Source organism: Symsagittifera roscoffensis, chromosome 2, assembly GCF_963678635.1.
Source record: "Symsagittifera roscoffensis chromosome 2, txSymRosc1.1, whole genome shotgun sequence".
In the NCBI taxonomy this organism is placed as follows: domain Eukaryota; kingdom Metazoa; phylum Xenacoelomorpha; order Acoela; family Convolutidae; genus Symsagittifera; species Symsagittifera roscoffensis.
This window is the reverse complement of record NC_087063.1, coordinates 85,834,432-85,849,144: the sequence shown is the minus strand read 5'-3', so window position 1 is coordinate 85,849,144 and position 14,713 is coordinate 85,834,432. Positions and strand designations below refer to the sequence as shown.

The 14,713-nt window shown below is 36.9% G+C and overlaps 2 protein-coding genes across 3 annotated transcripts in view; both read right to left on the bottom strand.

The window, feature by feature from the left end:
* Positions 1–1,906: 1,906 nt before the first annotated feature.
* LOC134840736 (dehydrogenase/reductase SDR family member 7B-like) lies at positions 1,907–11,952 on the bottom strand. 2 transcript variants are annotated; one of them, XM_063856751.1, is made up of 4 exons: positions 11,809–11,952; positions 10,785–11,071; positions 7,780–7,864; positions 1,907–2,523 (listed from the first exon to the last, which is right to left on the bottom strand). In XM_063856751.1, the coding sequence occupies exons 2-4, from the start codon at positions 10,998–11,000 to the stop codon at positions 2,384–2,386; spliced, it is 441 nt and encodes a 146-aa protein (XP_063712821.1). In that variant the 5' UTR covers positions 11,001–11,071; positions 11,809–11,952; the 3' UTR covers positions 1,907–2,383. The 2 variants fall into 2 exon arrangements, with proteins under 2 accessions (XP_063712821.1, XP_063712820.1); XM_063856750.1 differs by having other exon boundaries at positions 10,785–10,974.
* A 2,451-nt stretch (positions 11,953–14,403) lies between these two features.
* Positions 14,404–14,713, bottom strand: part of LOC134840042 (dehydrogenase/reductase SDR family member 7B-like) — a 28,746-nt gene continuing 28,436 nt past the window's right edge. The window contains exon 3 of the mRNA XM_063855670.1: positions 14,404–14,629. Coding sequence (XP_063711740.1) covers positions 14,404–14,629 — 226 coding nt within the window. The remainder of the gene's footprint in view (positions 14,630–14,713) is intronic.

Below are 14,713 nucleotides of genomic sequence, written 5' to 3'. Positions count from 1 at the left end.
TCGAAATTAAGGGAGACTTGGAAATAAGATTGAAAATAAAATAAGAAAGAGAAACGAACAATAATTACCAAAAATTTTTAAAAGGAAATATGAATGGTACTTGATGTAAACTCATATTTATATGAACGAAAACGATTAGCTTTTAGATAAAAATAAGCGAAAAAACCGCAGCCGGATATACCCATACTTATTTAGTGGTGGGAAAGTTTGGAAGGGATTAAATTTAACCACCGCGCGAAAATAAATACCAAAGTATTTTGTCTGTGGGGTGTCCTAAGAGAGGGGTCTTTTTATTTCGGGCAGGGTACTTTGGGGTCTTCAAAAAAGATGGGTTATTTTGGACCCTACTTTTGGTAGGACCCCAAAGACCCCTACCGTCGAAAAGACCCCCCCCCCCCCCTAAGGACACACGGCGGATTACAATACTACTCGTATTCGAATTCTTTAGCTTTCTCAATGACAGAAAATGAAGTTTATGATTCTAAGGTAATGGAATGTAAAAAAAAACAAGAGGTCTTGATCTCTGTGGTTGTTCATTACCAAGTCTAAAACAGTCGCTCACAGTGATTTCTTTAAGCTCCATCCTATCTCTGAACATTTGCAGCAAACTATTTCTGTCCTTTTCAATTTGTACAACTTTATCGTCCTGTATTTTTTCTGCTAATCCATATATCACTAGTTTCTTTCCAATAAGACGAGTCTGTTCTAACTTGGTTTGGGGTTGGAGCATTATTAATTATAGTAGATAAACTGCTGTTTTGATATATTTTCGCGCAAAACGCCAATATTTTTCTGGATTGACGATAAATCGTTACTTGGTCTAATTGACTTTTTTTAAAGAAGTTATGTTTTTTTCTGAAGTTTCTTTAAGAGTTTTCAACATTTGGTCGTTAGTCAGTTGTATTTTACATCGGCTAAATCGTTTTGGATTGCTAAATTTGCAATTTGGATTTCGTTTGTGATTTTCTCGAAAGGTTTCAATTTAACATTTTATATTTTTAAGTCTAAACACTCATCGCATTTCCAGAATAAACCTTTTATTTTGCCTAATTTTCGAAGAACTTCCTTAGGTAGTTTGTTAGTCATCGTGAAACCAGGTTTCGCAAATGTCACACGAATGACAATTATATATTGACACACACAAATGACGCATATATTCTGTTTGTTTAACATTTTCCGTTTCATTTTTGGCATTTTCCAGGAAAAACTTGGTGGAATAATTGGACACATCTCATCAAGCTCAACAATCCGCTCCAAGGCTCAGTTGACTCTGGATGCCTGCAATCCAGCCCAAGTGTCCACCTATATGGATCTGTTGGAGTGTTCTTTCAAAAGTTTCCTCCAAACCAGTCCAACACTTCACTACTGGGTAAAGTTTTTTTCAGGCCCCCGACACGCACAGTTTCATTAGTCAGCTTAGTTTGATCTGATACAGCATTGGGACGCAAAAAAGCAATTTTATTTTAAATAAAAAAAATTTTGGATCCATTTTTCTTTTCGAAGCAAACCGCACGTGCAATTTGAATAAACGACGTAGCTAAACACCTATAGTCGCAGTATCAGAGGCAATGACATTAAAACAGGACTGTTAAATTTTTGGAGCTTTAGAACAACAAAAAGATTCATTTCCCCTAGTATGGCGATAGAACAAAGTCACTTACTATGTACTGACGTTAAAATTGGGCACCGCAGCGAATTCAGAAAAAGGCGCCAATCAAACTTGATATTAAAAAGTAGGAAATGGGCGGTCTGAACTGGGATTCGATGAAATTATAGCCAAGTCAGAAAGGGCATCCCTTATACAGCCCAAATCTGACTTCGGCTACAGCTTAGGATTCGGGACACGATCTTCTATTACTTTCAAATGCTGTTTATTATGTCTTCCTTAGTTCAGACTTTATTGGGAAGTCAGAGCTGAATTGTAATGAACAACTTTGGCTGTCATGTAAGAAACACGCTGTAAGAACGATTGCTGGCCAATTGAACTGATCTTGTTCGTTTGTTAGTTCCGTCACAGTCACACGCCGAGATTTAAATCCCAGCCTTGATATTAACGAGTTAAAAATTATCTTCTAAGCGACAGAGCTCGCCGCCTTAGCTGATAAAATACATTAACTTAGCAGAGGGTGATCTACATATATAATACGGGATATTCAACTCCACACAAGCAAAAAAAACCACATATAATGATCAAAAGGCAGCCGATTTACATAATTCTTCATGAAAAAAATTACACAGCGACAATGATTGGAAATTGTAGACTCGTAAAAAAACACAAGACCCGTAAGCACTGCTGGTAAATTAATGAACTAAATTAAATCAAAGTTGATGTAGACAAAAGTATCTATTAATTGTAGCTTGGTCTCATTTCATTTCCTTCTCCTCAGTTTGCAGCAATGTGACTTGTTGTGGCTTCCTTGGCTGCTCTCTTTGCCATGGCTGAGAAGTAGAGAGAGGGAAAGAGCACTCTGGCTAGGGGGACCAGGCGGTGGTACCAGGGGGCGATGCACACATCCTTCCTACCTATTCAAACGAGCAGGTAGACATTATTACAAAATAAGAATTGTTTGAAACATTATAATAACTATCCCGCCGGGATTTAACTCTCGATTGTAACTTCCATATGTTTTACAGAACTTCTGTACCATGCAAAAAATATCGAACAATGAGCCGAGTAATGTTTAATCGACAAGCAAAATATTGCTAATGCCTAAAGCCATAAAATACTTGAGGAGTGTTGAACGTCTTGCTCATTTTTGGAAATTTGAAAACCTCCATCCTTTTAATTAAATTCTAACAAACACGCCCCAAATCAGTAGCTTTACCACAAATACCAGGAGGAGTTTCGTGCCACTTGTAATACATCACGAACGTAACATGGCGTGGAAGAGGCGAGACAATCGACAAAAAATTAGCCGGAAGTCAAGGCCGACAAAAACTTGAAAAAACTATGAGGAAAATTCTGTCCACCAAGAATTTTCATAACACGATTCGTTTCCAGAAAAATTCAATTTAGAAGATTCGTGTAGACATGAACTATTGTCGACCTTAACCTATTACACAGAGGTGAAGTTGCACTTCGTACACACAAGCAAAAATATCACCGAAAACGCTACTGGGAAAAACTGAATGAGTAAAACTTTGAGTCTACAAATTTTCTTAAGTGACGCACGCCAATTATGAGTCTAGATAATTGCTAAGTGAGGCAAGCTAATTATGAGTCTAGATAATTGCTAAGTGAGGCAAGCCAATTATGAGGCATTAGCAGTATCAGTCAATTTGAAAAGGTATTTACCAATATGCCTCAATTTATAGAGCGGACGCATTTTAACTAGCATACGAAAAATTCATTAATAAACATCCGACCCTGCCCAAGTTCATACCCTCCTATTTTGCTGCTGGTCTCCTTCCCTACCTCTACGCGACATAACCATAATACCTTGAAGCTAAAGTGCTATTTGTAATACAATAGTGTGTTAAAATCCTTGGCATTTGGTGTACGTAAACGCTGGTTACTGACCTTATGCATATACTGCAATAAAGGAGCACTTTCAAAAAGAGCACTAATATTTGCGAATTAGGTTGGAAAAAAACAGTTCGTAATATCACACAAGCTTTGCTTGTGTAATAATTAGCGAGAGTAGAAAGCGGTAACTACGCCGACAACATTTGGGTGCGCGATCGTAGCGCCAAACATCAAACTTTAATAATAAGCCACGCTATCTACTGATTCAAGTGATTGGCTCTTTTCGCTTTTCATTCAACGTTTGAATTAGAATTTCGAAAACCATTTCAGCGTTATCATAATGTATTAAAAAGTTGCCCGCTGAATAAAGTAACTACTGTGAACACATCTATTGCAAACACAAGCGATGAAACAACAATGAGCTGAGAAAAAGAAATAGGAAAAGAAATGGTAATAACAAACCTTCAAAATGAAAAACTTCAACTGGGAAACATTCGAACCTACGACCAGGAGATTGAAGTCGCACGTCCTTGCATCTGCGCCACTAACTTTAAGCCAAAATGATAATTGATAATTCAAAAAAATGCGAGATATATTGCAGTGCAAAACTTTTGATCGGCAGTTTTTATTCTTGCACTGTTGTTTTTTTTCGGTTCGTTCAAATTCGGTACGGTTGTCGCATTACTAATCGAAAGTCATAGCAAATGCAATCAAAAGCCGTAGCAGTGCCTTCAGAAGCCGTAACAGTGCCTCCTTCGCACCACTTGTGATAAAAATAGATCTATCAAAATTAAAGAAAATAGTTGTGAAAATCAGCATAAGAACATAATTAAGCAGGCGGCGAAAAAGCCAAAAATACCTGAGCCGAGACTTTTTTTAAACGTAAAGCTAATGAAAAATGTTAAAGTTCCCCTTTCTCTCAAAACATATACAGGCACAAAAAAAACTTTCAGGCATCAAACAACGCAAAAGAGGCTACTACGCCGAAATAACACAGCCGAAAGCCTCTCAAATCGAAATAAAAAATTCAGCAAACCTAGTGGTTAAAATACAATCAACTTTAAAAATGCGGATGCGAGTGCGAAAAATGTGTTTCCCTTGACATAGAAAAATTCGGTCACTCAGACGATAAACAACAATAAATCGAAATAATTTTGACCGATTAAAATTTTTAAGCAAAAAAAAACGAAATACAAAATCAAGGTAAGTAAAATTACAAATTGAAGGAATAAAAGAAACATTAAGAGCAACCTTCAAGGAAAATGCGCGCAGCAACAAGAGTTAGCAACTCAGCCGACAGAAGATAATCAGAAAAATAATTGTCCGACAATTTTATTTGAAACAGAAAATTTCCCGCTCAAAAAAACTGGTACTGATCAGGTTTAAACCCAGGAACTTTGCGTCCAGGATTATTCAGTACCTCCAGGTTAATAGGGTCGCGAAGGCTAAATTTGAATTAATTATAAAGCAAGGCACCACTAGAGATGAGTCCAGATGAGATGAATCCTGTGAACAAAGTTATTTACGAGCAAAAAAATTCTAATACCCGATTGCAATAACCTTGCATTAAGCCAAAATGATAACTGATAATTCAAAAAAACGCGAGATATATTGCAGTGCAAATTTTTTGATCGGCAGTTTTTATTCTTGCACTGTTGTTTTTTTCGGTTCGTTCAAATTCGGTCCGGTTGTCGCATTACTAATCGAAAGTCATAGCAAATGCAATCAAAAGCCGTAGCAGTGCCTTCAAAAGCCGTAACGATGCCTCCTTCGCACAACTTGTGATAAAAGTAGATCGATCAAAATTAAGGAAGATAGTTGTGAAAATCAGCATAAGAACATAATTAAGTAGGCCGCGAAACAGCCGAAAATACCTGAGCCGAGACTCTTTTTAATTTAAAACTAAAAATGTTAAGGTTCCCCTTTCCCTCAAAACATATACAGGCACACAAAAAAACTTTCAAGCATCAAACAACGCAAAAGAGGCTACTACGCCGAAATAACACAGCCGAAAGCCTATCAAATCGAAATAAGAAAATTCAGCAAACCTAGTGGTTAAAATACAATCAACTTTAAAAATGCGGATGCGAGTGCGAAAAATGCGTTTCCCTTGACATAGCAAAATTCGGTCCACTAAGACAATAAACAATAGATCGCAATAATTCTGACCGATTAAAATTTTCAAGCAAAAAAAAACGAAATACAAAATCAAGGTAAATAAAATTACAAATTGCAGGAACAAATGAAACAGTAAGAGCAACCTTGAAGAAAAATGCGCGCAGCAAAAAAGATTTGGCAACTCAGCCGACAAAAGATAATCAGACAAATAATTGGCCGACAAATTTATTTGACACAGAATATTTCCCGCTCGAAAAAAAACAGGTACTGATCAGGTTTAACCCCAGGACCTTTGCGTCCAGGATTATTCGTTACCTCCAGATTAATTGGGTCGCGAAGGCTAAATTTGAATTAATTATAAAACAAGGCACCACTAGAGTTGAGTCCAGATGAGATGAATCCTGTGAACAAAGTTATTTACGAGCAAAAAAGTCTAATACCCGATTGCAATAACCTTGCATTAAGCCAAAATGATAACTGATAAGTCAAAAAAACGCGAGATATATTGCAGTTCAAAACTTTTGATCGGCAGTTTTTATTCTTGCACTATTGTTTTTTTTCGGTTCGTTCAAATTCGGTCCGGTTGTCGCATTAATAATCGAAAGTCATAGCAAATGCAATCAAAAGCCGTAGCAGTGCTTTCAAAAGCCGTAACAGTGCCTCCTTCGCACAACTTGTGATAAAACTAGATCGATCAAAATTAATGAAGATAGTTGTGAAAATCAGCATAAGAACATAATTAAGTAGGCCGCGAAACAGCCGAAAATACCTGAGCCGAGACTCTTTTTAATTTAAAACTAAAAATGTTAATGTTCCCCTTTCCCTCAAGACATATACAGGCACAACAAAAAAACTTTCAAGCATCAAACAACGCAAAAGAGGCTACTACGCCGAAATAACACAGCCGAAAGCTTATCAAATCGAAATAAAAAATTCAGCAAACCTAGTGGTTAAAATACAATCAACTTTAAAAATGCGGATGCGAGTGCGAAAAATGTGTTTCCCTTGACACAGCAAAATTCGGTCCACTAAGACGATAAACAATATATCGAAATAATTCTGACCGATTAAAATTTTCAAGCAAAAAAAAAACGAAATACAAAATCAAGGTAAATAAAATTACAAATTGCAGGAACAAATGAAACAGTAAGAGCAACCTTGAAGAGCAACTCAGCCGACAAAAGATAATCAGACAAATAATTGGCCGACAACTTTATTTGACACAGAATATTTCCCGCTCGAAAAAAAACAGGTACTGATCAGGTTTAAACCCAGGACCTTTGCGTCCAGGATTATTCGTTACCTATAGATTAATTGGGTCGCGAAGGCTAAATTTGAATTAATTATAAAAACAAAGCACCACTAGAGTTGAGTCCAGATGAGATGAATCCTGTGAACAAAGTTATTTACGAGCAAAAAAAGTCTAATACTCGATTGCAATACCCTTGCTTATGGCAAGGGTAGTTTTTGTAGAGTTGTATGTAACAAATAGTTATCTTAACTTGAGTTAATTTGATGAATTAAAAATGCACTAACTGTGTTACCTTATTAGTAATCGAATGTCAAAAATGCCATTAAAAAGCCACTTCAGCCTTCTGATTCTAAAATTTCACCGACTAATATTTACGTCTTAGATTTGAAAAGGAACAAAGGCCTCGTTGTATTACTTTAAGCTCTGCTTCTGTTCAGAAAGCTATAGGAAAATAATTGAAAAAAAAATGTGAATACAGCAAAACATTGAAATATGCTGTTAATTTTTTCCTCAAATTTAGGCACGTATAATCTTTTGAAGATATTTTGACTCACTGTGTGAGCATACTCCAGGGTTGTAACCTTGATCTTTTGAGCTGATTCAATATAATTTCATGAAACTGCTTTGTTCGATTATGCAGCTAATGTTAGCTGAGTCTCATGTTGTAATAAGTAGCCTTGTAGTATGACACTACGCTGCATTGTGTAATTAAGCTGTCAAAAAAATGCAGCGAAGATGTTGGCCAAAATGAACCATTATAAGCTAGTTAAATTGGGGAAAAAGTTAGCTCGTAATGTAACACAGAAATCGCACCCTCTCCTGGGTCCTGGGTAAATACAAGAAAACATAGAGACGTAGTCTATGGCAGGATTTTTACAAGCTTACAGTTTCCTTTAAAAAATAGTATTTGCCTATTGTAGCTATAAATGAAAAGTAGTCGTGCCTGAGACGAATGCCTCCACTGTCTGTCGTGCACATTCCGAAGCACTCATTCCATTAGCTATTGTCTTGTCCATTTTTCCATATGACTGAAACACAAATCACGCACAATAATTGCTGATTTAATTGAGCAGCAGTGAATTATACATTTTCACTCTTTCAAATTTTTCAAATTTTTTTAACTTTCGATATTCCAAGAAAAAATACATGACAGGAAAAAAACGGACATTCCAACTTTCGAATTTTAAATTTAAAAAATATATTTCAATTTTTTTTTTTTAATTTAATGACAAGAACAATTTTTAAGTTTTTTCTCTCTGTGATCAATCAAAGTCCTCTATTTTTTATCGCAATTAGTGCGAAGCTCAGCTTAGCCTATCTGGCATATGTTTCTAAAATTGAATTTTTCATTTTTCGAAAAAAAAAAAAATTTTAATTGATGATTTTTATCGCACTTCCTATGTGATAGCTTGCAATGCTACGCTTTCTTTGTATCGCAAGTGATTTGAAGCCCACTTGGAATTTTCAGAAAATTTAAGGCTCTTGGAACTTCAAGAAAAACCTACCATTGATACTTTTTTCACAGAGAAGCGAAGCTGGGCTTCAAATCACTGAAGATACAAAGAAAGCGTAGCATTGCAAGCTATCACATAGGAAGTGCGATAAAAATCATCAATTAAAAAAAAAAAATTTTGAAAATGAAAAAATCATCTTCAGAAACATAGGCCACATAAGCTAACCTGAGCTTCGCACTAATTGCGATAACAAATAGAGGGCTTTGATTGATCACAGAGAGAAAAAACTTCAAAAATTATTCTTGTCATTAAAATTTAAAAAAAAAATTGAAATTGCTATAAAACTGCATAAAAAATTGCTAAATGTGTGAAAAAAGTTTCTAAAATATCCTTCACCTGTCAAAACTTTGAAAAGCCTTTCGGAATGCTAGAATGAAGTCAACTTTTTTACACGATCTTTCTGCATAACTTAGTCAACTAGAAGCAGACAAAATACTCAGAAATAGCCGAAAAATTTTTCAATTTGCCAAAAAAAAACTGGTCTCTGCTAAAATCAAATTCCTGCGCTTTGTCGACTCAAGCGTGGGTGTTATGAGAACTTGGAAGAATGCTGAACCCTCAAGAAAAATCCGGCTAGGGGAACAAAGCCGACAGAAATAAAAGAAAAAGCAAAAATACTCTGGTTTGCACAAACAGGATTCGAACCACCAGCCTCTGCGGTCTCGAGCAATGTGTTAACTCTACGCCAGATGCACTGGATTGTTGATTGAATTTGAATTTATGATTACTAAGAGGTAACAAAGCCAAAAAAAACTTGAGCAGAAACCACCAAAAAAAATCAAAATTTACACAAATCAACAAAGTTTAACTCCCTTTTCGCTTCAGAACATACAAACGCATACCGAAATTTTTCCGGTCCTCACACGGCTCAAACACACAAGCAAAACTATGACCGATAACGCTACTGGGAAAAAATTCAATGAGTGAAACTTTGGGTCTACAAATTTTCTTAAGTGACGCACGCCAATTATGAGTCTACGTAATTGCTAAGTGAGGCAAGCCAATTCTGACGCTTAAGCAGTACCAGTCAATTTGAAAAAGAAAAAAGAAATTTACCAACTAACATGCCTCACTTTATTAAGCAGACGCATTTCAACTAGTATACGAAAAAAATCATTCAAAACATCGGACCCAGCGCAGGATCGAACTCGCTTATTTTGTTGCGGGTCTCCTTCCCCACCTATAAGCTACAGATCCATGATACCTTGAAGCTTAAGTGATATTTGTAAAATAGTAGTCTGTGTTAAAATCCTTAGCATTGGCGTTACTGAATAGCTGGTTATTGATCAAAATGAACACATTTTGTCGCAACAATATTTGCGTCGCAACAATACTTGCGACCTAGGTTGGAAAAAAAAAGGGTTAATACTATAACACAATCACTGCTTTTGTAAACAACAACAAAAAATCGATTATGCCGGATTTCTAAAAAGCTAACATGCTCAAAATATGTTTGTTACAAAAGGCCCAGCAGATGAATGATTCCAGGAGTTGAGTCCGGTGAACCAAGTTTTTAACGAGGAAAAAAAAGACAGTACCGAATGGAATACCGTTGCTCAAATTTTTTATTCCGCTGAGAAGCACGAAAACCAAATTCCTCTTTAGAAATTAAAAACTCTTTCACGTTTTTTGCCTCATTTCCGCTTTCGTATTTGGAGGGCGCATTTTGCCTACTTTTTATAATTAGACTAAGCAAACTAATTTGTTTGAACTAAAAAAAAGAAAGCATACCTAAGTGCATCCATAAACTCATTAATATGTATGAATGCTCATCTGCAATTATAAGAAACCTTTTTTAAAAATTTCCCGCAGAAAAACAAACAAAAACTCATCAAGACCTATATAAACGCAAACCTCTCCGTTCGTTTACACTTAATAAATTGAACAGTTAAGCGACCAAAACAGTTGCCTCTAGACGATTGAAATGACTAATGTCTCCAGCTAGATACCAAAACTTAGACAAATTCGTGGTTTATGAAGATCGCTAGCAATAGTAACCAACGAACTGCTTAGGTATTCAGCAGGGGGTCCACAGCTGTTGCCCCGAAACAACTGAGAAGCTCTCACGGATTCCGTGAAACTAACCCGATAAATAATTTACCAGAAACAATAAATCAAGTGCATCACAGCGCTTATTGGTGAATACTCGCTGCCTCGTTTCAGCGGATTTTTTAAACTAAAAATTGATGAAATATAATTAGTCTGCTTGATCAATTTATTGCTTTCGTCTGAAATAAAAATGGAGCAATGAGTGTAGGTAGAACAGCAATTCGTTTATTAGTTTGGGAAAGTTAAAATTCGGGTTAGTTGAAAACAAGCTCTTATATTGTTGCTTCAGTGGCAGCAAGCTTCTTTGAAGTATTTTAACTTTTCCTTGTGAATACAAATGTCTCGCAGACTATCTAACATAATGAGGAAGAGAAGAGGCACTCACTTCTCCTGAGCCGGTGGTGGAATTGAGAGATATCTCGGTCTGCACATATCCGGGACTCAAAACACACACTGCTATGTGGCTGTGCACTGCCTCCAACTCTGCTCGCAGTGAGAGGTAGAATGCCTCACATGCATGTTTAGAGGCGCCGTAACAGGAGCGGAAGGGAAGAGAGATTTTACCCTGCAGAGAGCTAAACAAAAACCACACATTCCACATTCCAACCCCCTCGCCCGTCACACACACACACAGACACTATTGCCACTCGTTTGAACGACGTCGTGAGGCACCTATCGGTTAAAAGGAAGACCCTACAAGTCATGGTATATTTGTATTTTGTTCAAACTGGGAAAACAATTCTCATCGCAATTATTAAGTATTGAAACAACTCAACATCAATGAGCCTATGAACGCATAAGCGATTGTGGATCCACGTCCACCGCTCTCCCCCGGGGTTGAGATCAATTTTCAAATTACAAACCTAATTGAGCTTGAATTTACACACAGAGTCCTAGCGGAGCTTCGCACCACTTGCGAGACAACACACAAAAAAAGCATGGGTCGAATAAAAATGAAAAATGATGAAAAAACTAGGCGAACCAAAACTTTCGTATGTCTCGAGGAATGACACCTAGTGCTCAGCTAAAACTGGAGGTAATTATTTGATATTTTTTGAGTTTGCTATACTAATGTGGGGCGAAATGCGTAATTTTAAAAATCTGCACAAAAGCTTAGTTGTTTCTCAACTAAAATAAGTGAGAAAAGTGAAAATTCCCAAAAACCTAGCTTTGTTCTTTGTAATGAGTAGCGGCTTCTGCAGGAAGTTCGCGCAACCACTTCTTTCGATTGAAATTTTTATCTCAGATTTGTTCTACAAAACGGTCAAAATTCAAAATTTGACTGTCCAAAGTTCTACAAAACGGTCGAAGTTCAAAAACTTGACTGTCCGAAGTATTTTTTTCTTCGTTGTAGTGGCCGGTAAAGTAGAGAGGATTCCCAAAATCGGGTTTCTCGACTGAACGCTAACCTGAGAATCGGCACGGTAATTTTCGAGTCCAGTAAAAAAAATTTCACTTGTATGATGACTTGAGCGGTCAGGACTTGAGATATATGTAAAAGCGAGGTATTAAGCATTAATTATATATTATTACAGCTATCGTTGTTGCTGGTAGCTGGACTAATCGATTAGTGATTCTTGTATACTTGATCAGTATGAACAATTTGGTGATATTTACAGTGTTATATACTAATCAAACAGCAAAATTTCCATTAGGAACAATCCATAATTAAATAATGATAACTATTTTTCTTGGATAAAGTTTGATATAACAGTTCAATGACATCATTATATTCTAAGATTATGACCCAACTTCTCTTTAAAAAAGGTCGAACAAACCACTGATCAGTTGGTCTAAGACAATGTCGATGAAAATGACATGGCTGCTTCGGTTTTTAGACAATCTTCTCTGTCTCTGGATGTTAGAATAACTGCTAACAACCCTTGAGTGGGTTTCTTTCTTCTTTTTCTTCAGTAGTCGCCTCCTTCGCGACTATCCTGAATTGGCCCAATCTTGGTCGTTAGTGATGATGGCTGTTAGCAGACGTCAGCACCATGCAAAATTCCTCAAAATTGCCAGGATTTAATGAATTAGAATATCCGTATTCTTGTTTTCGTCTTCTTCCGCATGAAATCGTATCGCTCTGCTGGCGATCCCACACTCCTGCTACCACATGATGACTTCAGCGGTCAGAACTTGAGATATATGTAAAAGCGAGGTTTTAAGCATTAAGCAAAAATCCGGCTAGGGGAACAAAGCCGACAGAAATAAAAGAAAAAGCAAAAATACTCTGGTTTGCACAAACAGGATTCGAACCACCAGCCTCTGCGGTCTCGAGCAATGTGTTAACTCTACGCCAGATGCACTGGATTGTTGATTGAATTTGAATTTATGATTACTAAGAGGTAACAAAGCCAAAAAAAACTTGAGCAGAAACCACCAAAAAAAATCAAAATTTACACAAATCAACAAAGTTTAACTCCCTTTTCGCTTCAGAACATACAAACGCATACCGAAATTTTTCCGGTCCTCACACGGCTCAAACACACAAGCAAAACTATGACCGATAACGCTACTGGGAAAAAATTCAATGAGTGAAACTTTGGGTCTACAAATTTTCTTAAGTGACGCACGCCAATTATGAGTCTACGTAATTGCTAAGTGAGGCAAGCCAATTCTGACGCTTAAGCAGTACCAGTCAATTTGAAAAAGAAAAAAGAAATTTACCAACTAACATGCCTCACTTTATTAAGCAGACGCATTTCAACTAGTATACGAAAAAAAATCATTCAAAACATCGGACCCAGCGCAGGATCGAACTCGCTTATTTTGTTGCGGGTCTCCTTCCCCACCTATAAGCTACAGATCCATGATACCTTGAAGCTTAAGTGATATTTGTAAAATAGTAGTCTGTGTTAAAATCCTTAGCATTGGCGTTACTGAATAGCTGGTTATTGATCAAAATGAACACATTTTGTCGCAACAATATTTGCGTCGCAACAATACTTGCGACCTAGGTTGGAAAAAAAAGGGTTAATACTATAACACAATCACTGCTTTTGTAAACAACAACAAAAAATCGATTATGCCGGATTTCTAAAAAGCTAACATGCTCAAAATATGTTTGTTACAAAAGGCCCAGCAGATGAATGATTCCAGGAGTTGAGTCCGGTGAACCAAGTTTTTAACGAGGAAAAAAAAGACAGTACCGAATGGAATACCGTTGCTCAAATTTTTTATTCCGCTGAGAAGCACGAAAACCAAATTCCTCTTTAGAAATTAAAAACTTTCACGTTTTTTGCCTCATTTCCGCTTTCGTATTTGGAGGGCGCATTTTGCCTACTTTTTATAATTAGACTAAGCAAACTAATTTGTTTGAACTAAAAAAAAGAAAGCATACCTAAGTGCATCCATAAACTCATTAATATGTATGAATGCTCATCTGCAATTATAAGAACCTTTTTTAAAAATTTCCCGCAGAAAAACAAACAAAAACTCATCAAGACCTATATAAACGCAAACCTCTGTTCGTTTACACTTAATAAATTGAACAGTTAAGCGACCAAAACAGTTGCCTCTAGACGATTGAAATGACTAATGTCTCCAGCTAGATACCAAAACTTAGACAAATTCGTGGTTTATGAAGATCGCTAGCAATAGTAACCAACGAACTGCTTAGGTATTCAGCAGGGGGTCCACAGCTGTTGCCCCGAAACAACTGAGAAGCTCTCACGGATTCCGTGAAACTAACCCGATAAATAATTTACCAGAAACAATAAATCAAGTGCATCACAGCGCTTATTGGTGAATACTCGCTGCCTCGTTTCAGCGGATTTTTTAAACTAAAAATTGATGAAATATAATTAGTCTGCTTGATCAATTTATTGCTTTCGTCTGAAATAAAAATGGAGCAATGAGTGTAGGTAGAACAGCAATTCGTTTATTAGTTTGGGAAAGTTAAAATTCGGGTTAGTTGAAAACAAGCTCTTATATTGTTGCTTCAGTGGCAGCAAGCTTCTTTGAAGTATTTTAACTTTTCCTTGTGAATACAAATGTCTCGCAGACTATCTAACATAATGAGGAAGAGAAGAGGCACTCACTTCTCCTGAGCCGGTGGTGGAATTGAGAGATATCTCGGTCTGCACATATCCGGGACTCAAAACACACACTGCTATGTGGCTGTGCACTGCCTCCAACTCTGCTCGCAGTGAGAGGTAGAATGCCTCACATGCATGTTTAGAGGCGCCGTAACAGGAGCGGAAGGGAAGAGAGATTTTACCCTGCAGAGAGCTAAACAAAAACCACACATTCCACATTCCAACCCCCTCGCCCGTCACACACACACACACAGACACTATTGCCACTCGTTTGAAC